The sequence below is a fragment of the Gavia stellata genome, chromosome 30 (genome assembly GCF_030936135.1).
Source record: "Gavia stellata isolate bGavSte3 chromosome 30, bGavSte3.hap2, whole genome shotgun sequence".
In the NCBI taxonomy this organism is placed as follows: domain Eukaryota; kingdom Metazoa; phylum Chordata; class Aves; order Gaviiformes; family Gaviidae; genus Gavia; species Gavia stellata.
In genome coordinates, this window is record NC_082623.1 from 1,999,069 (window position 1) to 2,020,982 (window position 21,914).

Below are 21,914 nucleotides of genomic sequence, written 5' to 3' on the forward strand. Positions count from 1 at the left end.
CCACCCAAGGGCTGTGGCTTTCCAGGTTGGAGCTGATCCTCCTTGAGATCTTCCAGGTCCTGCTCTTCGTTCCACCCTTCACCTGGATGTTATCTGAGATGCCTTCAGCCTCGCAGGAGGTCCCTGCAGAAGTGACTCCCTCTTGCTCCAAAAAGGCCCTTATTCATCAAGCTCTTTCTATTTTCTCTCTCTCTCTCTTTTTTCTTTTTTTTCATGGACATTAAAAATCTGAAGGCATATTTAGAGAGCAGACAGCTTTGGGCGGGTGTTGCTGGCTAAAAGATCTCTTCCTTCCCCAGATACAACCCATTTGTCTGCCTGGCCACCTCCTCCCACCCCAGGAACGGCCGCGCTCGGGTGCACGAAGCTCTCCCTGGGATGAAAGTCGTCGGGTAAAATATTAGCATCAGGTCGCAGCATTCCTTCCTCCTGGCCAAACTCGCATTACCGATGATGAGGAGCTGAGCTGCGATGCCTGGCCGGTGATGCAAGGCTCGATTTTTCCAGCACGGTTTTCCCTCGGGCTCCACGCTCTCCCGCTGGTGCAGCCCCGGGTGGTTTGGGTGTGGAGCACCGCCAGCCTCCACCCGCTCAGGATCCGGCCCTGGAAGCTGTCGAGTTGCAGTTACAGTTGGAGCAGGGCTTTCTTGGTGGTAAGATTTTAAGCGTGGCTCTCGTGCCTCGTGGCTTTTTGGGTGGAGCGTTTGCCCCCGCCACCCCCAGTGCCCCCCGGTAAGGGGGGTGAGCATGTCACCGAGGGGACAAACCTGGGCAGGGGGTGAGGAGGGGACCTGGGGCCCTGGGGGGGACCCACCACAGAGCCTGGGGAGGTGCAGAGGGGGATGCTGGAGTGGGGCAGCATCCCCCGCTCACTGTCCCCTCGCCTGCACCAAGGACCCCCTTATCCAAGTGCTGACCCGCCGGCTCAGCCCCCCACCCCACTAACAGGCCTGTGCTGGCCTTGGAGCCCACCTGTGACCCCAAAGCACCCCCCTGCACCCCCCCCTCCCACCCCGGCAGGAGTAAACAGCACTGGCAGGAGCGGGTCCCTCGGGTCTTCGCCTTGGTGACAGCCTTGTCCCCTGGGGCACCGCAGCAATTCACCTCCTCCCCAGCCCGAGGAGATGGGGCTGAGCATCACCAGCACCCTGGGGGGTGCAAGGCCCCCCCAGGGAGCGGGGTTTAGTGGCAGGGCCCCTGGGGCCGGGATGGTTGGGTACCCTGACTCCCAGCCTGGGCGCCCATGGGTGCAGCTCCGGGGAAGGGGCATCTTTCCCGCAGGAGCCCAGCCAGGCCAGCGGGATGCTCGGGGAGGGTGGCGGGAGGGAAGGAGGGCCAGGTCAGCCTGCAGCCCCCCCAGCTCCCCACCGGCCCCGGCCTCGGGGTCGGTCTCTCCTGACCTCTCGGTGAGCGAGGGATTGCGAGCCAGGGAGGGATGGGATCTGCTGGAGCCTCTGCCAAGAGCTGGCTCCAGATCCGCAGGCAGCTCTGGGCTGCATTTCCCCTCCGGCGCGAAGCGGAGCTGGGGTGTCCGGGGTTCACTCCTCGCTGACACCCACCCCCCGACAGCCTCACCGGCACGTCGGGCCCCGCGGGGAGGTGAGCCGGTGCCTGGGGGTGCGGGGGGGGGGGGCCGGGGGTGGAGGGGCTGCCTGGCTGGAGGGAGGGATGGGAGGATGGAGGGAGGGATGCGGGGATGGAGGAGGGTGGTTGGGAGGGGGGGGGGCGCCGGCGGGGGGCTGTGGGGCTGGGGCGGGCGGGGGGGGGGTCCCCGGCCCCCCGGCGGGGCGGCGCCGGCTCCCGTAACCCCGCCGCTCGCTCCCAGCCCTATAAAAGCTCCCGCTTCCCCCCGCCGAGCCCCGGCGCAGCCCTCGCCGCCCCCCCCCCCCCCCCTCCCCGGCGCCCAGCCCAGGCGGGAGGCAACGGCCGGGGCGCAACAGGGCCCCCCCCCCCCGCGCCCCGGTGCCGCAGCCCCCCCGGGGAGGGCAGGGCCCGGCTGGGAGGGGAGGTGGAGGGGGCGCATCCACCCCACCCCCGCCCCACCGGGAAGCGGGGAGGTGCCCCCCGGCCGCCGCCCCCCGCCCCGAGCCCCGGGGGGGGGGGAGGGAGCGCGGAGCCGCCGGAGCGGGAGGGGCGGGCGGCGGGGCCCCCCCCCGCGCCTGGCGCTGCAGGTACCGGGGGGGGACACACACGACACACGCAGCCCGGTGGGGCTCAGGGCTCGCCCCCCCCCCCCCCCCCCCCCCCCGGTCTTGGCGGCGGCAGCACCCCCCCCAGCCGGGCCCGCAGCCCCCCGCGGCGCAGCCGGGGCCCCCCCCGAGCCCTCCCCGCGGCCCCCTCCTGCCTGCACTTGTTGCTGCCCGGTGGGGCTGGGCCGGCTCCTGGTTTAGGGCGGTTTTATTCGGGGGGGGGTGGTTTTGGAGGGGGTGGAGGTTGCAGCCTCCCCTGCCATCCCCCAGCAGCCAGCAGCGGTGTCCGGCTCGGCTCCAGCCTGCTCCCCCCCCCCCGAGGCCAGAGCCAAGCCTGAGCCCCCCCTTTTCCCCTCCCCAGTCCCATCTCTGCCCCCCTCTCCCGCCTCCGCCGACCCCCAGCTCCTCGCCCGGAGGAAGGGTGCGCGTAGCGTGCATCTCCCATCCACCGAAATCTATGATCAGCTCGGTGTGTGTCTCCTCCTACCGTGGACGCAAGTCTGGGAACAAACCACCCTCCAAAACATGCCTGAAGGAAGAGATGGGCAAAGGGGAAGAGTCGGACAAGATCACCATCAATGTAGGCGGCACCCGGCATGAGACCTACAAAAGCACCCTACGGACTTTGCCGGGCACCCGCCTGGCCTGGCTCGCCGACCCCGATGCCCAAAGCAACTTTGACTTTGATGGTAAAAGCAATGAGTTCTTCTTCGACCGTCACCCCGGGATCTTCTCCTACGTGCTCAACTACTACCGTACCGGCAAGCTGCACTGCCCCGCGGACATCTGCGGACCCCTCTTCGAGGAGGAGCTGACCTACTGGGGCATCGATGAGACGGACGTGGAGCCCTGTTGCTGGATGACCTACCGCCAGCATCGCGATGCCGAAGAGGCCCTGGACATCTTCGAGAGTCCCGAGCCCGGCGGAGGGGCCGGTGGAGAGGAGCCTGAAGAGGAAGGGGGTAGGGAGATGGCCCTTCAACGCCTGGGCATGGATGACAGGCCGCCGGGGGCGGCGGGGGCTGCCGGAGGGGGTGGCTGCTGTCGGAATTGGCAGCCCAGGATGTGGGCGCTCTTTGAGGATCCCTACTCCTCCAAGGCGGCAAGGGTAAGCTCCCGAAACATGCCGGCGGGGAGGTGGGATGGGGCTGTGCTGGGATGGTGTCTTCGTCTCCTCATCCCCGTGGGTGACATGGACTGTCCTGGTGGGTTACGTGGGGCCCCCCCGTAGCCATCCCCCTCCTACCGTGGGGCACGTTGGCCATCTCCCATCCTACGGGAAGTCTGTTCCATCATCTCCCCGTCCCCTCCCAACACATCGCATCTTGGGGAGCTGGGCTGAAACTGGGGGCAAGCCCACTCCCTGCCCCCTTCGCACCCTCGGGTGCTGCCCGAGCCCCTCCTGGGCACACGGAGATGAGGGATTGTCAAGGAGAGCCCTTGGTAGGGCTGAGTCCTGGCAGAGTTTCAGGGTGCCCTAGGAAGGATTGCTTGGGTTCCTCTCGCTGGGTTGTATGCATGCCCACACCAAAACCCATGTTTAATGGCCCAGGTGTGGAGCGGGGTGACAGGGCTGGTGCCTGCTGGCACCCAAATCAGGTCCTGAAGCAAGTGGGATCCTCATGGTTGTCCCCAAGGAGCTCGTGCTCCTTTCCTACAGCAGCAGCCCCAAAGGACACCCCGTATGTCTGTGCTAGCACCCCTCCCTGCGCCCCGCAAGCGCCCTCGTCCCCGCACCCCTGTCCCTCACCGTCGCCGCGTCGATGCTGCCCACGCGCAGCATATGGTCCCCATCAGCACGTGCGAGCGCAGGCTCTCAGCCGCGGTTAACACACAAACGCACCCGCCCCCCTCCCAACCCCCTTCATCCATGCATCTCCCTGGGGACCTGGTACCCCATGGACACACACCCGTGAGCTCGTACACACACCTGTGAGCTCGTACGCACGCTAACGTCCCCCCACGACCCCCCTCGCACACGCAGATGATCCCTACCCACCGACACCGACATGCCCAGGACCTATCCCCCATAACCAGGCGCATCTTTGGGCTCCCAGCCCGGCGCGGGCACTATTCTGCGCACGTGTCTCCTCTCCCAGCTACTCTTAGATCATCCCCAAAGCGCTGCCCACCGACCCCCAGACACCCACCTACACCATTCCATACCCATCCGGTCCCATCCCGTGTGTCCCCCGTCACGCCCAGCTTATAAATCTGCCGCACACACACATATAGATATTTGGGATCTAAATGAATTCTGGATGCATTTAGAGGTGTAAAAAAACCCATCAATGGTAAGAAATCCTGCAGGCATTTCACACCCACCAGCAGCGTGCGGGGCAGGGGGTCAATTTGTCAAGGCGGTGTTTTTGCAGCTAACGTAAGAGCAGCACACACGCACGCAGAGGATGCTTGGGCAGCAAGGGCTTTACTCATTTTAAAAGAGGTACCCCATCCTTTGCCCATCTCCGAGGTCTCGTTGCCTCTGAGAAATGCTGCGAGTGGTGCAAAGCTCCAAATAAAAAAATTAAAGAAAAAAAATATAAACCCAAGTAGAATAATTCAACTCAGATTTTTCACATTATTATTTGGTTCTGCTTTTCCTGTGTGCTGAGCTGCTCTCGGAAAGGCATTCACTTTAGCAGGAGGAGTGTGTCGGAGGGAGCAGAGATGGCTGTGATGTGAGCCCTGACTGGGGTTGGAGTGGGACCAGTCTGCACTGGGAGCTCCTCGCTCCCTTCTTACTGCCCTAAGATAAAGGACCAGCTTGGCACCCCGACTGGGACGGTCACCTTCCAGCAACAACGCTCACAGGCTCTTCTGGGTCCTATTTGCCACTCTAAAATATTAGTATGGTTTTGCAATGGCTTAGGAGAACTGCTTTGGCAGAAGGGGAAACTGAGGCACGGGGCAGTGCAACCAACCTCACTGACCGCAACCTGCCCAGTGCACCCAGTTAATGCAGGGAACCGTTACCGGTTTGGAGTCACCGTCCAGCACTAGGATGCTCCAGGACCCGTGAGCATCTCTGCGGGTGTAACGTTTGTGGTGCTGCCCAGGCCTTTTGGGGTGGCTGGAGTGGGATTTCTTTAATCCTGCCCCGTTTCGGAGTCTCCCCCTTCCTTTTCAGAGGGAAAGGGGTGCTGCCGGCCGCGGCGTATGGCCTGGGGACGCCCTGGAGCAGCCGGTCCGGCGCGTCCTACCAAACCTTGGCAGCAGCGGGAAGGAGAGTGGTCCCAGGTTGTGTGCGTAAAACCTTCTCCCTCGACGGTGCGACAGCAGTGTCTAAGGGTCTCGGGGGCTGAATTTCTCCGGTTCTTGCTCCTCCTCGCCCACGGAGCAGCCCCTCGGGCCCTGGCTCACTTGGCTCCTGGCTATTGCCATCTTTCCCTGCTTCCAGCACTTCTCTCTTCCCAGCACCTCCTGAGCTGGCAACTGTGTGAGTGTGCGGTTAGAAATTCTCCCCCCCGGATTTTTTAGCCTCTTTTCCTTGTAGCATTGATGCTCACGGGATCACTGGCTCCTCTGTCTAGTAAAATTGGTCCCCATAAATTGGTCTCAGTAAAATTGGTCCCCGTGTAGCTGCTATCCCAGCTGGAGTGTAAAACTCTTCTTCTCCCCACGGGAAACTGCCCTGGTCGTGATTTTACCTCTGCTTCCAAACTCTGCTCACTGATAGCTCCTCACTCAGTTTTTTCCCTCTGCAGCCCAACTTGTGGGGTCCTGACCTCACTTCCATTGGGACTTCCAGGCTTGTGCCCCCCAGTAAGGTCATGGTTTTTTGGGGAACACCCATCCCAAGCTGTTGAGCTCATGTTGAGATCGCGCGGCTCATCGGCAGGTTCTGGAGGACGTGGTTGGTGGGGCTTTTGGTGCTGTATTGGTGGCCGCTGGGTATATACATAGATTTTATTTTCTTTTTAAGATGTTTTTGGAAAAAAACTTGAGTTCGGAGCAGAGGCCAAAGCTGAGATAAGACGTCTCAGGTCAGATCTTCAGCTGACACAAAACTGGAGCAGCGCTATTGACTTTGGGGGGAGGACGATGGTTGGCACCGGCTGTGAACCTGACGCTTCTATTTTTAGATGTTGCTTTTGCTCCTGGGGCTAAATCAGATCTCACCTACACGGCTCATACAGCAGAGCTGTTTCATTGCCTGAGTGTTTTCAGGGTCTCACTCTCTTCCTTGGTATTTTTTTTTCTTCCTACTTTGCTTTGAATCTAAGTTTTTACTCTTCAAGTTTTCCTGAGATTCCCCGTACAGTGAAACTCAGGAATATTACTCAGCCCTCAGCTGAAAAGCGTGTTATTTTGGCCGGGCCACTGCTGTATAGACACGCTTGTCCAGTGAAACTGGCCTTGCTTTAAGATCCCACTTTTTTGTTGGGTCTGCTTCCCGAATTGTGCATGGCTGATCGGTGAGGGCTGCCTTCGGAGGTGCCGCCAGCAGAGCAGCATCACGGCGCGTGGTCCAGCGTGGTCTGAGCGGAGGGGTACGGAGCATCTCAGCCCGTCCCCGAGCACGTGTCTATCGCTTGCGGTGGTGGGGAGAATCGTCTTCCAGAGGTTTCTCCATCAATGAAAGCCTGGCTTAAACTTCACACCTAACTTTTGGAGGGCTGATGCTCTCTGTGCTGGACCCTCATGGGTTTGCCCTTGGGGACACTCCTCAAGGATGCTCTTGGCAGGCTCAGGGCTGCCGGCACGTTACCGCTGGTGGCCGGGGCCGGGTTTTTCTCAAGCGTGACTCAGACTGTCTCTGCTGCTGATTCACTCCAGCCGAGGACCCGGGCTGTCATCTCGAGCAGGCTCGCGGCACGGCTGCCTGCTGAACACAGCCGGTCGGGTGGGTTTGACAGCCAAAGGTCGCATCCTGCTCGGTGCGGGTAGGGTGGGTTAGCAGCAAAGGGTGCTCTAGCAGGATCTGCTCCCAGGAAGCCAAACCCTCTGTGCCTTTGTGTTGGAGGAAGGTAGAAGAGCTTTTCTGCTCGGAGGCTTTGTTTTCGGGGGCTCGTGGAAACAGATGCTCTGGGTAATGGACTCATCATGAGCTCATCCTGCCGGGGAGGAGGGCTGAGCAGGATTGATGGGGGGACGACAACGGGTTTTCTTTCTGACACAGCCTGCGATTTCCACCGCGTGCTGCCGGTCCCTCCTCGCTCACATCCGAGGCGAAGCGGCAGCGTGCCACAGGGAGGAGGTGGCACGGAGGGGACAAAGGTCTCACCGGTTGGGCAGCGGGGAGAAATGGGAGCACCTGGGTGTCACCAGGTCCAGGCATCAGCAGGACGCTGAGCTCTGCCTGCTCCTCTCCTCCTTGTCTTGCCCTCTCAGTCCTGGGGCCATTCGTGGGCACATCGTCCACCACTGACCCTTAGGGAGCAGGGAGGGAGCAAAAGGACATCTCTGATACATCCAGACCCCAAACCTCACAGTTGTGAATGGTGCGAACGTCTCATCTGGGGGGGGTTGGGATGAATGTGCGGGAAACCTCTTTGACTTAGTCCTCCCAAAGTTCCCTTTTCATGTGTATTCCCAGTGGAGGCTTGCTCCAAACCCAGGTCTCCCTTCATCCCCATCACTGTCATTTCTGGCACATCTCCAGCCGCAGCTGGAGCCCACCACACCTTCTCCTGTACGTATTGTAGCACTTGGAGAAAGGTCCTGGAGTCCTGGCCCCAGACACTGAGGTTTGCTGTCAACTCATGGGACAGGTCCAGGGAACCTTCCTCGTTCTCCGTCCTTGGTCTTGGGGAAGTGGGTGATGGCAGCATAGCTCCTGGGGTGTTTTGAGCCTGTTGCACTCATTTTTGTTGAATGAGGACTTCTCCCATCCCTGATATTGCTATTGACTATCAGGGATTAGAAGAGGTGTACCAAAGGCAGGTGACACCAGAAGTGTGCCTCAGGCTGCCCCAAAGTTGTTGTCATGGTGGTTCATAAAATTGCTGCTTTCCTCCACCAGTTGACCCAAATCAGCTAATGGCCTGGGTAATTTCTACTTTTGCAGGTAGTTGCTTTCGCCTCACTCTTCTTCATCCTGGTGTCCATCACAACCTTCTGCCTGGAGACGCACGAGGCCTTCAACATCGATGTCAACGTGACGGAGACCCTCGTGGTTGGCAACACGACGACGATCCTGCTGACGCATAAAGTGGAGACGGAGCCCATCCTCACCTACATCGAAGGGGTCTGTGTCCTGTGGTTCACCCTCGAGTTCCTGGTTCGCATAATCTGCTGTCCAGATAAGCTTCTCTTCATTAAAAACCTGCTCAACATCATTGACTTTGTGGCCATCTTGCCCTTCTACCTGGAGGTAGGTCTCAGTGGCCTGTCCTCCAAAGCTGCCCGGGACGTACTGGGCTTCCTACGGGTGGTCCGTTTCGTCCGGATCCTCCGGATCTTCAAGCTGACACGGCACTTTGTGGGTCTCCGGGTGCTGGGCCACACGCTCCGGGCCAGCACCAATGAATTCCTGCTCCTCATCATCTTCCTCGCCTTGGGGGTCTTGATTTTTGCCACTATGATCTACTACGCTGAGCGGATCGGAGCCAAGACGTCCGACCCCCGCGGGAGCGACCACACTCACTTTAAGAACATCCCCATTGGGTTCTGGTGGGCTGTGGTCACGATGACGACCCTGGGCTACGGCGACATGTACCCCAAGACCTGGTCGGGCATGGTGGTGGGGGCTCTCTGCGCGTTGGCTGGGGTGCTCACCATCGCCATGCCCGTGCCCGTCATTGTCAATAACTTTGGGATGTACTATTCGTTGGCCATGGCCAAGCAGAAGCTGCCAAAGAAGAAGAAAAAGCATATACCCCGTCCGGCCCCACTGGACTCCCCTACCTACTGCAAATCCGAGGAAAACTCCCCCCGTAACAGCACCCAGAGCGACACTTGCCCGTTGGCGGTAGAGGAGGGGGCGGCTGAGCGGAAACGGTCAGGTGAGACCCCAAAGGTGGGGCAGAGGGAGGGGGAGACCTCCGGGAGCCCCCAAGGCAGCGTTTTTGGTCCCCTGTGTCCCAGAGTCCTTGGGGACTGCCTTGTTGCAGGATGTGCCCCCCAGCTCTTGGGTTGGTGAGAACGTGGTGCAGAAAGCACTGGGGCCCTTGGGTGTTCGGGTATTGGGTGCCGTCCTGGTGGACCAGAACGCTGCAGACAAAGATCCCCCTCCAAGCAGGAGGGGGATCCAGTGGGAACCCCAGGCCATATCCTGCTCTCCTAATGGCATGGATCAAGTCACCATGGTGTGATTCAAGGTGTCCCTACCTAACCCACCTCTTCCTCACGCTGACAGAGGTAAGACCATTTGCCCGATTCCCATCTTAGCCTGGCAGTGCCCTTGGGGTAGATTTTCTTTTGCTTCTTCCCACCATAAATCAGAGCAAGCTTTACCAAAATGGTTAAATCCATGGATATTCCCTGGGGCTTGACCCCACTCCCCATTCATCTTCCAGTAGATGTAGCATCCCTGCACGGCAAGGTCAACGCTGCTCCAAATCCTGTGCTCAGGCAGGAGCAAAATCATTTATTATGTGCATTTATTATTTGGTCTCATGCACTGAGCTGAAGTTTGGGGTTTGGCCAGTCTTTCCTTCGGGTCGGGAGAGGGCATGTCCCCAGCTGTGGGCAGTCGTTGGTGGGCAGCATCGCTTGGGCTGAGCTTGGGGCACTGCGAGAGCCTCGCCACGGTATCGTAGCTGGCCATGGAGGCTGCTTTGCCCTTTTCATCTTGGTTTGCTGCCAGCGGCACCTCCGGAGCAGCCGGCTTTGCAGTGCGGAAACCAAAGGTACCACGGTGGGGTTGTGTCCTGCACCGACGTGGCATTCGCTGAGGTCAGCCCTGAGCAGCCGCAAACTTGGCCACGTGTTTAACAGTGATGGTCCTTAATCTGTGGGGACACAGGGAGCTCCAAATGCCCCAGCTACGTGTTTTCCTTTATAAATCTCCCTTTTCCACGTGTCTGCGCATCCCGTCTGCCCCAGGAGCCCTGGCAGCGGGGAGCAGTGAGAGTAGCTGTCCTGCTCTGGAGGAGCAGGTCAACCTCCCCGCTTCACCCCAACACTGATCCAGGAGCTCAGGCTGGACCCTCACCTGGCATAGCATCCTCTCAGCTAACGAACCAGGGTCAGATGACATAAATTAGCACTTCACCGCTAACCTGAGCACCCCGTACCTCAGTGGTCTGAATTTTGGAGAGCTAATTCCCACCAATTCGGTGGGTGGATCTCAAAGACCCAGGGGTGTTTCTTCCCTGGCAAACCCTGCTTGGCTTTACGCAGAGTATAAAACCCTCGGCAGGAGTACAAGCTGCTCTTTGCTGCTTGGGATTGAAATCTGGCATGGTCCTGCTCCCCTGGTCACTCTAAGTTAGCATGTCCCGGTTGGGATCGGTACCTGAATTTGTGGGTGTTGCTCTGGGCAATTTGGTCTTCTGCTTCCTTGCGTGGTCTAAGCAAACCCTTCTGGCCACCCCAAGCACCTCGTCCTGTGGCTTTGTCGACTGCTGACAGGTCTCTGCCACCTTCTTGCAGACTCTAAGCAGAACGGTGAGGCCAACGTGGTGCTGTCAGACGAGGAGCAGCCGCTGTCACCGACCGATGAGGAGAAGCGACCCATGCGGCGCTCCAGCACCCGGGATAAGAACAAGAAATCCTCCACGTGCTTCCTGCTGGCCACGGGTGACTTCTCCTGTGCAGCAGATGGAGGCATCCAGAAAGGTATGGCTGATGCTGGAGGTGTGAGCTGGCCCGTGGGCTGGGGAGGGCGAGAGGGAGGAGTGAGGTAGAGGTTTATTCCATCTGTCCGAGATGGTGGTTCATCTCCATCTGCCTGCCTGGCTGTTGTTCTCTGCTCCCCAAATCCACTTGTCCTCCTGCCTCTCCATCTGCTTCATCTCCGTCCACCACGTCTCCCTGTGCTAGCTCTACCTTTTTTGTTTCCTCCTCCTCCCCCAAGTTCTTCTCCCCTGATTGCCACCACTTGGGGTCTGTGACCCCACGCTGGCTGCACTGCCCTCCATGGGGACAGGTCTGTCCCTTCGCTCCCCAGTGCTCCAGCTTCTCCTGTCCCTCCAGCTCTTCTCCCTGGGCTTCAGTCACCTGTCTCAGGGTGGTGCAAGGGGGACATGTCTCCTGGGGAGGTCCTGTGGTTGTGACTGAAGGTGGTTGAAAGGTTTTCAGTAGGGAGAAAAATCCACAGGCTTTTCCGTTTCTCTCCCCTTCTGATGTCTTTTGGTGGGTTCGAGCATGGGGAGCCGCGACGTGCCTTGCCAAAAGCACCGGGCTGCCAGAAAGGCTGTCTCCTCTGGGTTTGGAAAGTGAGCTTTGCTAAGTGTTGAGGTTTTCTATGGGAAACTGTGGAGGAGGTGAGTCAGGAAAACACAAAACTCTAGTTCCCATGACAAAACAACAGTCCTCTTCAGCCTGGTGCCTTCACACCGTCTTCCAGCCTTCTCCGCTCCACCAGCGAGCGTTCCCTGTGCCCATCTCCCAGCACCCCAGTCCCTGGGAGGGTATATCCAGTGCCTACCTTGAGCCACAAAATCCAGCTGCACCCTTGATTGCTGGGGTAATTCTTAGGACACGGCTCAGTTTTTCAGTTCTGCAGTTTTTCTTGTGTGTCCAGGGCGGTGTGGGATGATGTAGCTGCAGAGCTGACCTACCTCTGCCTCCTTGGTTCCATCTAATCCCAGTTACTCACAGGGAATGGTGCATGCGAGCTGGCACCAGGCAGGAGAAAAGATGATGTGCTACGTCTCTGAGTGGCACACTGAGACCTGTTGGCTCGTGGTGTTGGTGCTTTGGAGGCCTTCAAGGGTTTGTTGCTGTAGCTCTGCTTGGGTTGGAAAAGACTGGATGGGCTTGGGACACAGGGAGGACCTCAGCTTTGGGTCTGTGACCTCCAGCCCTGGTGCTCAGGTTCATCTCACACCCTCCTGGCGTCTTTTACACTGGGGAGTCGCCTGTTTTCATGTGCGAGGCAGCCCGGTTCATCCCAGGCTGGCCTGGGCCAGGCTTTCCAACAGCCCCTGGAGCGAGGGGAGGTGTTTGGGGCAATCACATTTATTACATTAGTAGAAGCTAATTGGTTGCTTCCTCCTGGGAAATCAAGGATTCCCTTTGGTGTTCCTGCTCAGCATCGTCCCTTAGAAAGAGGAAAAAGATGAAAAGCTTTGCTCATCTTTGGGCAGAAGGGTACTATACAAATATTTGCTTGAAAAGCCTCAGGTTTTTCTTGGAAGTGCCTTTTTCTGTGAAGTTCGTCTCTTTTCTTAATGCCTGCTAATGAGGAGAAGTGAGGGGGCTCTAGTCCTGCCCCAGACTGGGGGGGATGCTGAACTGGATGGGATGAAGGAGAGGGATGAAAGCCAGTGCTGATCTTCATCCTTACAAGTCGCTCAAGTCAGGCATCTCTTCTACGGAAGCATTTGAGCTTGGTCCCACTGAAGCCAGGAGAGCTAGAGGAGATCTAATAGCTGAGGATCCTGTGCTGCTCCCTCTGGGCTCCCAAATCACAATACTTGGTTGCAGGAGACAGGAGATTTATTTCATGCATGGTGGCAGCAACAGCTATTCGAAAAGGCACTTTGGTGAACTTCATTGGTTTGTTCTGGTGTCCTTCCCGCAAATGTCAGAGGTGCTTTATACAATTAAAAATAGACGTGTACGTGGGTCACTTACCCCCACCTTGCTGAAATGGTCTTGCACCTGGGGAAAGGTGGATCTGGCATCCAGAGGGGCTTGAGAGATGCGTGAGACCTTTTGGAAAGAGGGACCGCTCAATATCTGCGTCCTGCTTGGGCTGTTGGGAACGGACCGGTGGGATGCTGTCCCAGGAGGTCAGGGCTGATGTCTCCTCTGGTGAAATGCTCCAGCGTGGTCAGGGTTAGTGGTGACCAGAGATGATCGGGGGGCAAAGCAGCCTCCTGTGCTCCAGCCAAAAGCCGTTGGGAGCCGCAGAGGCACCTCTTCCCTCGGCCCTGATTTATCTCCTGCTGAGGCTGTTTGTTCTGGTACTGGGATGTTGGCAGCTCTGCAAATTGAGATGAGCTTGGTTCTGAGCCCAACTTGCTGATGGCCATCTGTCAGATCCTGGGACAGGTACTGATGTCTGTACAAGCTGTGGAAATCAGGAGATGGAGCTGGTTCAGGAATATGCTGCAGATCTCAGCATCCATCCTGGTTCGAACCTGATTCCAGCGGTTGGTCTCGTTGGGGCAGCTCAAAGAGAAGAGCTACCCCTGCCCACCACCCCTTGGACCTGGGCCCTGGAGAAGACTGAGCTGGATTGCAGTGGGTTGCCATGTGGCATGTGTTTCTTGTCGCTGTTGCTGCTTCCAGTGGTGTTACCTCGCTCCTCTGCTGCCGGGGATGGCTCTGGACCCCTTACCTCCCTCCAGCACTCAGGTCCTGCTCAGCAGTTCCCCAAAATATGTCCTGCTGGGGCCCAGACACGTTGGCCTGGGTCTGTCTTGGCACGTGAACCCCCGTCTTCTGCTTGGATGGAGTGATATGGAGGCAGGATGAGTCCAGCATCCCCCATGCCAGCGAGATTGGTTATGATGGTCTAGGAAAAGGTAGTGATTGAAACCAGAGTGGGATTTCAAGAGGAGCCACAGGGAATGGGGCTAAACGGAGGGAAGGGGATTTACCCTTTGACGCACACTGGCATTGAAAGCGGCAATTTTTGGCTTGGTTGCCAGAAGCCAGAGCATCACGCAGCTGATTTTTACTCCGTTGCTTGCTATTAGTGCAGGGCCATGACTGGCATGTGGCTTGAGCGGTGTGGGGTCAAGCGTGGGGATGCTCACGTGAGCATCCACTGGTGATGCTTGGCTGGGGTGAGAGCAAGGACAAGCCCACGTTTGCATGGGGACACGCGTGCGAGTGCGTGCAACACGCAGATGAGCGCCAGGCCGCCGTTATAAACAAGCACAGGCATTCCTGGGCAATGCTGCCTGCTTGCATTACCCCGTCCCCATCTGTTGCTGGCTCAAAGCATGTGCGAGCATGCACGTGCGCTCGGGAGCTGCGAGCGTTTGCACGTGGGGAGCGTGGCATTGCCAGGTCCCGGGGAAGAGCCCCTGGGGGTTACCTGCTGCCCCACCGCTGTGTTTATAAGATGCCTCCATACAGTTCCTTGGCAACAAACCCATTTTTAAAGCAATCCCCGCGACCTCAGTTAGCACCTATGCGAGTTGCTGGGATACCGGCTCCGTTAATGAACAGCACCGGTGGCAATTAGCAGAGCACAACCCTCCGGCGCTTTGCAGCTTGACTCCGTGGTGGCAGCTGGCCCTGAGCTTGCTGGAAACCCACGATGGCCTTGAGGGATGGAGTCCTGAGCTCCTTCTCAGGTGTTCCTGTGAGCGCGGCTTTATGTGCATTGGGAATTAATTGATGGAGAAAATGAAGTGTTGGGCTCAGGACAGGTTTGCCCTCGGAGTCCCGTTGCAGGGGGGCCTTGGAGCAACCAAGCATCTTTATGAAGTGCTGCCCCAAACTGTGATGCTTGAGACTTAATCAAAACTGGCAGCGTGATTTTGGCCCTGTTCCTCTGCCCATTTCCACCCTTTTCTATTCACTGGTCTGAGCAAGAGGGCAAAGCGCATCCCTATAAAGTGCTCAACCGCATCAGCGGGTCCTCACATCGCCAAGGTGGCTTCCAGCAAGCCCCCACCCCATAACACCTCTCTGCCAAATTGATGTTGTTTGGGTGCTGGATCCATCGGTGACCCCAAGCTTTCAGGGACTGGTTGCATCTCGGCACGATTGCTTCCCACACGCGTGGCTCAGGGTGGCAGGGAAAAGCGTGAGCTCTTCAAAGAGCCTCAGCGCTCCCGGGAAAAGAGCAAGGTTTCCATAAGGATGAGCCCGATGCAGTGGTTGGGGTTTTTTTTGGGGGGGGGAGCAGGGGGTCTTTGCACCGGCTGCTGTAGGTGGGAAACATCCCCGGCTCGGGATGGGGCTCCCCCCCGGCTCTGGGCTGCGCTCGCTTCCCTCCTCGCTCGCTGCGTGGATTCACGCCAAAAAGTAAATAAGGAAATTGCTCGTCTCTTTGGGGCCTGATTCTGCTCTCGCCTCCGCTGCGGGAACTGGAAAAGCTTTGCTGAAGTCAGCAATAGGTTTAGGCAGGCGGTCCTCTGTCCCCCAGCCCCTTCTCTGCTTCGAAGCTGGAGGAGCCGTGTCTTCTGGGGGGGCTGAGTTATGCGAAGAGGTTGAAGACTCCCGTACCTCCCTGCTGGCTGCTGTGGTTGGGAAATGAGTAGGAAAAAGGTATAAAAAGGGGATAAAAATGAGGTTTAAAGAGGTAGCGCTCTGAAGCCTTTACCAGAGGATGCTCGTGTCTCAGCATCATCCTCCTTGGGTGTGCGAGGAGGTGATGCTGCGATCGCTCCGGAGTGAGCAGTCAGCCCTGATCCAAACCCAAACCAGCCTGTGCCGGGCCAGCACCCGCCATCGGTGCCTTTGCATCAAAGCAGAACCCAAAGACGCACCATTAACTCCCCGGGGGGGGGACATGGGGACAGTTTCTGAGCTTGGCACTGCCGAAGGGGCCATCCATCACCTTGTTTTTCTGCTGTCAGGGAGCCGCCTCGCTCCGCTCCCCGCTGCGTACGCACACGCGCTCGCTTGCACGCGCTTGCTTTCCCCGGCGCTGGCTGGTGCTTGCAGGGAAGGCAAAGGCGAGGCTGGATTTCCTCGCCCGGGCGCTGTCGGGGAAGACGCAGCGAGTGTGGCATGGCACAGGGCAGTTGGGCTCATCGCGGTTGGGAACATCCTTAATTTTCCATATTTTGGCAGCAGAGCTGTCCCTGCAAGGTGCACTGATCCGGAGAGCAGATCTTGGGGCTCATGTTTGAACAGGGGTGCTGTTTGGACCTAAAAATCCAATTTTCAGTGCAAATACCTTGTTTCTTTCCAGAAAGAAAAGTGGCTTTTGCCCTGTGAGAGCGTTTGTTCTGGCTGTTGCTTTTCAAAAAAAGCTGGAGCAATTTCTGGCTCTTTGGGGGAGTGTGAAGGGTTCCCATGCTTACAGCAATAGAAATATTTGCTCTTTAATGCAATTTCTTACGGAAAATAATGAGCACGTCTACCTGATCCTCTCCATACAGAAAGGTGTCAGCAGCAGCTTGCTGCTACAGCCGGCTTAAAAACCAGAGCCGGGGGAATAACTCCTTCCAAATCTCATATTTGTTTGAGTTCTGCTGCTTTTCCCCGTTTGCCTCAGCCCACGAAATCCCCAGACTCATTCCTCATTCAGAGCAATTTGGGAAACAAAACCCAACACCCCCCAGGACCAATTTGGTCTCCCAACATCAATGACACTCGAGTCCTGGATTCGGCTGGCGCTGCTCGACTGCCCGGGGAGCCGAGGGGAAGGGAGGGGAGGTCTGGAGGATCTGCAGGACTTTGGTTGCCCTCAAAAAGCCCTTGCTGAATTTTTTTTTAGGGGGTTGAATTGGGGTGTGGGGCTGGGCGATGCTCACCCTGGTGCTCTTTGCTTTCCGAGCCTTGGGAAGGAGGCTGCTCGGCTCTAACCTGTCCGTTTTCTTCACCAAGGCTATGGAAAATCCCGAAGCCTAAGCAGCATAGATGGTGTGGCAGGATCCACGGTGGGCTTGGCTCCCCTCGCGTCCCGCTACAGCTCTCCCTGTCCTCTGCGGCGTCCCTGCTCTCCCGTCCCTTCCATCCTCTAAAACGCCGCCCGGATCCCGCTTTGTCGTGTCGTGTCGCTCTGTTCCCCCCCCCTCTTCCCCGTGACGCCGTGTCTCCGCGGCGGTGCCTGTGCCCGGACGAGACCGAGCTGGGACATCGCCATCGCTGAGAAGCGGGTTCCGATCTTCTCCAGCCCAGCGCTGCCGCCGTGCTCCCCCTGCCCGGTTTGCAGGACGTGTAACGTCTCCATTGAACTTGTCTCGTGTCCGTGTGTTTGGGACGCTCCCGGGAGTGGCTTGAGGGTTTGCTCAGTGGTTTGGTATTTTTTTTTTTTTTCTGCTTGAAACCTTATTCATCTGAAATAAATCGGGCCAAGCCATGCGATTCCCTCTGGTGTCGAGCCCTCCTTCCCGTGGGCTGTTTGCACTTGGGCTAAAGGGTGGTGGAAATGCAGGGAGGACATGTTGACTCATAAAATTATATATCATTGTGCTGGAAATGGCTGAGTTCATATAATTTTAGGTCTTTTTTTTTTTTTTTTTTTTTTAAAAAAAAGCCTCAAGTTTCTGGAGGCAACAGATTAATAAACCTCTATTCCCTGCCCAGCAGCGGTTCCCCTCTTGTTTTGTGCCTTTTTCTGCCTAAATCACACTCTCTCCTTCCCCGCTTGTGTCTGCTTCTCCATCCAACCTCGGGGATGGTCCTGCGGCTGAGCGAGGCTTCGGCAGCCTTGAAAACCAGCCCCGAGGTCCCGGGGAGGTGGGAGGCCGTAGGGCCCCGGGCTGGGTGCGGGGAGCACGCGGAGCTGGGATAAAGTGTTGGCAAAATAGGTGTATGGGTGTTCCCATGAAGAGCTGGGAGGTGGTGGGGAGGGGAAGGAGTGTGGGTCCCTGGGAGCAACTGGGAAAGCTGCTGCTGCTGTTGGATTGTGGGGGAGTGAGGGATTTGAGACAAAATGATGCCGGAATGGATGGGGGGGATGAATCCTCTTCTGAGATGGACGCAGGGTGGTGGGGCAGAGCATCCCCATGGGGATGGGAGCTGGGTTTGAACCAGGTCCTCCCCCAGCCTTGGGAGGATGAGGTTGGAGTGCCAAACTCCCTCTCGCACTGCTGGTTTTTGCTCACGTATATTCGTTTTTTGGGATGATTTTTGAATGATCTCGGGTGTCTTCCCGAACTAGAACAAAACCTTCGCTCTCCTGACTTCTGGCTCATTTCTGGCTCCGTCGCCCCGGCTCTGCCTCCCCGCAGGCGTCGGGGTCTTGGGTGGCTGAAAGGGGCTGGTTTGGTGGGTGCGCCCCTGGTCTCGACTCTCATCCTGGTACTCTCTCGGCCTCTTTCCTTACTCTGAGCAAGTCCAGCTCAGTCGGGCTGGAGCCTGGGGGCTTTTAGCTGGAGGATGGGGGGCAAAGCTTAGCTTTGGGTGTGTTTAGAAAAAGAAAAAAGCTCCAAGAGTTTTTTGGGGGTCAGGCCCTTCCCCTCCATCACGGCCAAACTGGAGCTGGTGCTCAGGGCATGATGCAGAGAGATGATCCCCCTGGTGCAAGGCTGGTCCCCGTACCCCAAAGGGCTGAAGTTTGGAAGATCCCGCAGCCGGGACCCTCCTGCTCCTTCCCAAGCTCCCCGTGCCTCAGTTTCCCTCAGTGTAGAGAAGGGTTAACACTGAGAGGCTCCTGCAGTAAAACTCCTTGCTGCCACAGTGGAAGAGATGCTACGTAAGGAAGAAGAAGTGTTAAATGCCTTGTCTGGCTTATTTTTTTTCCTCCCCACTGAGTTGAAGGAGCTGACAGGAGGAGCCAGTCACCGTGTCTCCAAAACAACCCCCTCCAAGACCTACACGGGGCCGACAAGAAGCTCTTGCCTTTTATTTCGCTTTTCTTCTTTCCTTCCTGCCTTCCCCTGCTCCAGACGCGCGAGCAGAGCGGCGAGAGTCGAAGGGAAGCAGAAAAGAGGGGGAAAAAACTTGGTGCCGTGAGCTGGATCCTGGGGCTTGACAGCAGGAGCTGAGCACCACATAGACCTGGTGCTGGAGCTGGAATTTCTCTGGATTTGGAGAGAAATTAGGATGAGCCGCATCCCTCCTCTGCCCAGGTTGTCCCGTAGTGGTTTCCGACCCCTGTGCCGCGGCGGTGATTCCCCCCTCACCAGCAGCACCCGACTTCACCGTGTGTTGGTGGTGTAGCTGCATTCCTTGGATTTCTGTAATTAAAGTGTATTCCTGTGCCAAACGGTCAGGGTCCCTCGGCATGTTCGGGAATCACCCAAAACCCCCGTGAGCTGGGCGAAGGGGCGAGTATGGCAGCACCGTACCGGTGCTTCTTTGGCGCATCCTCCCCTTTGGAGCTGGCTCCTCTGGAAGCAGGAGGAGCTGGAATATCCCCAGCCCGTGCAAGAGGGAAGGTCAGCCTCCATGATTTCAGTGGTCTCTGAATCGTAAATGATTCAACCAAGGTCACGCGCTGACTTTGGGGACGAGCCAGGCATGAGAAACCAGCTCTGCTGCCCTGTCTCTCGCAGAAGCAGATCAAGAGACTCAAACTTTGGGGTGTGAGTCTCTCGAAAGCAGAGGATTAACCCCGCAGCAGACGCAGCCACAGATCCCGAGAGATCCCATCCTCTCCTTTCCCCCCACCAGGCTCCCAAATCAGCTCATCCAAACACCGGAGCCGGATGCCCGGTGTTGAAAAACCTTGGTGGACCCCCCAAAAAAATCTCATCCCCATCAGAGCAACGAGGGTTGAGTATGAGAGCTGACATGGAGCCGGCACGATGCAATTTTTAGCAGTGGCGTTATGCAACTCGGGAGAAGGGATGACTAATGTGCAAAAAGCTCCTCTAAAACAACCGAGCCCCGAAGGGGAGACGGAGGGATTTCAGTGGGAGGCACCAAACTGTTGAAAAACCCATCGCATCTTCTCCCTCTTCCTCCCCGCCTTCTTCTGAACAAGTGATTTGGGGGATGCAGGAGGGGGAAAACAGCTTGTTGTTATTTTTAGGTGGGGTCTGGGTTGGTTTTGGGAGTGAGTTAGCAGGGGTTAATCCCCTGGATAAGGTTGTAAGAGGAGCTGTAGGGGCTCAGAAGAGCAGACCACTAAATATCTCTGTAACCCAGGGTTTTATCTCAAACAGTGGCCAAAATTGGCTGCCTAGAGAATAGGATAAGAATAGAGCAAGAATATACGATACTTCCCCCGAATATCCTCCCAGCCGCTTATCTATGTTTAGGGATGTGGCGAGGAGCGCACGTTCCAGCCAAGGCGAAAAGCAGCGGGAGAAAGCAAGGTTGTTTGATTTATTCTTGATGAGCTGAATAAATCAATAGGAGTCCGGCTGCCTCTGCCCAAGTCCTAAAATGGCATTTAAAAAAAAAAAAAAAAAAATCAACTGGTGTGCAGCGACTGTCAGGGCAGGGAGCTCGCTGCCCGCATCCCAGCCTGGAAAGGAGAGTTTCCCATGGGATGGGGTGAGCGTGTCGGGTCTGAGCTGCTCTCCTGTTCCCGGCGGGATGGTGTGATTGAGCAGGAACGTATAGATGAAGCACTGTGTATACCATGTATACATGCCCCTTGCCCATGTATAGCGTGATGCCCGGCAGCGTGGCACCACAGGCGGCTTTAGTGCCCCGTGCTCCTGTCCTCGTCGCGTGCAGACGCATGTGATGCTCAACAGCGGGAATGGGATCAGGGATGCTGCGTAGCGTCGAGCTGCCCTGATGCTCGAGTCCTTGCATCCGTCTGTCTGTGCGTCTGTCTGCTGGGACCGGCAGCACTTTGGGACGGGGATCGAACCCCTGTGACCACTCGCGCCCGGTGCAGAAAGCAGCCATGCGAGGAGCAAAACCAGAGTGGCCTCATCCTTCGGATCCAGGGGGTTTTGGGAGCAGTTCCCCCCTCCGTCATCCAGCAGCAGCTTCTTCCCTCTCTCTTCCTCCTGGGATACTCGGCTCGCCGTCCAGGGCCGCGCGGAGGCTGTGCTGCCGGCCCGGGTTGCGTGCAAAGTATTAATTGTTATTTTTGCAACAACCGCTCTGTTTTTCGGGAGGTGCCTGAAAGAGCTGAGGAAAATACAAAGGCCCGTCAGGCAGCCGGGCAGGAGGTTAAGATGTCGAAAGAGTAATTGCTCTACCCAGAAGCAGCCTGTTTCTGGCTTCCCCAGCACTGCCAGGAAAAATCCTCAGTGCTCATTTGATAACAATAAAAAGAAAGTAAAATAAATAGCAACGCCATCCCTTGCCCATGCTGACGAGGAACGGGGAGAGCAGAGGCTGATGCAAAATAAGATGCAGTTGAGCTTATAAATAGGTGCCTCCCAGCTCCCAGTCTGTTTCTTCGTTACCTCCGCCCGGGCAATCGATCCTTACGCTTTTCCCCCATGAAAAGGTAAATGGAGGCTCAGAAAGTATTTTACAAACTGCGGGGGAGTGGGTCATGCTCTTCTTGTACCCCCCGGGGTAGTGCCTCTGGTCCTCGCGGCGTGGGAGATGGAGGTGGCCACCGGCTTTTGCTCCATCATCATGAAATCCGCCCCGAGGAGCCGTCCCTGTGGGAATGTTTTGGCTTTTGGTGGTTTCTTGTTCAGCACCTCCTGAGCCTCTTGGCTGCAAACGGATTTTCAATGGGGAAGAAAAAAAAGGGGGGAAAAAAAAGAAGAAAAAAGAAAAAAAGGAAGCCCACATGTAAACCAAAGCAGAGTTAGTGTAGGACCTACCCAAACATTGTGCTGGAGCAGCTGGAGGCTGGCAGCCCATGGAGGCAGCGCTGAAGGGTGTTCGGGAAGATGCTTCCAGGGGGGAAGCGGGACTGTGTGAACTCACCATCCCTGGAAATTTATTGGGGGGTGGTCCTAGCAGCACCGCAGCAAACCCTGGGGATTTTGGGGGGTCACAGCCAGGCTGTGCCAAGCCTCCTGCCTTGCCCAAGGAGGGGGTGGCGGGGCATCACCCCGCTGCCGTTGGGCGGCAGATCTGCACCCAAACAGAGGTGGAGGAAGGAGCCGTACGCTGCCGAGGGGCTGCGAGGGCGAGAGGGGCTGGGACCCGCCGGCGGTGTGGAATGGAGCC

General features: G+C 57.4%; 1 protein-coding gene across 4 annotated transcripts; it reads left to right on the plus strand.

The window, feature by feature from the left end:
- Positions 1 to 485: 485 nt before the first annotated feature.
- KCNC4 (potassium voltage-gated channel subfamily C member 4) lies at positions 486 to 16,894 on the plus strand. 4 transcript variants are annotated; one of them, XM_059831336.1, is made up of 5 exons: positions 486 to 653; positions 2,551 to 3,297; positions 8,200 to 9,136; positions 10,728 to 10,913; positions 16,758 to 16,894. In XM_059831336.1, exons 1-5 carry the CDS (start codon positions 486 to 488, stop codon positions 16,892 to 16,894), a joined length of 2,175 nt encoding a protein of 724 aa, XP_059687319.1. The 4 variants fall into 4 exon arrangements, with proteins under 4 accessions (XP_059687319.1, XP_059687320.1, XP_059687321.1 ...); XM_059831337.1 differs by lacking the exon at positions 486 to 653 and having other exon boundaries at positions 2,647 to 3,297; positions 8,200 to 9,195; positions 10,772 to 10,913; XM_059831338.1 differs by lacking the exon at positions 486 to 653 and having other exon boundaries at positions 2,647 to 3,297; positions 8,200 to 9,150; positions 10,799 to 10,913.
- Positions 16,895 to 21,914: the final 5,020 nt, after the last annotated feature.

Coding starts and splice junctions, on each gene's coding strand:
- KCNC4 (XM_059831336.1), top strand. CDS start 486: ATGCAAGGCTCGATTTTTCCAGCACGGTTTTCCCTCGGGCTCCACGCT. Junction 9,137..10,727: donor GGCTGAGCGGAAACGGTCAG/GTGAGACCCCAA, acceptor ACCTTCTTGCAG/ACTCTAAGCAGAACGGTGAG. Junction 10,914..16,757: donor AGATGGAGGCATCCAGAAAG/GTATGGCTGATG, acceptor TTCTTCACCAAG/GCTATGGAAAATCCCGAAGC.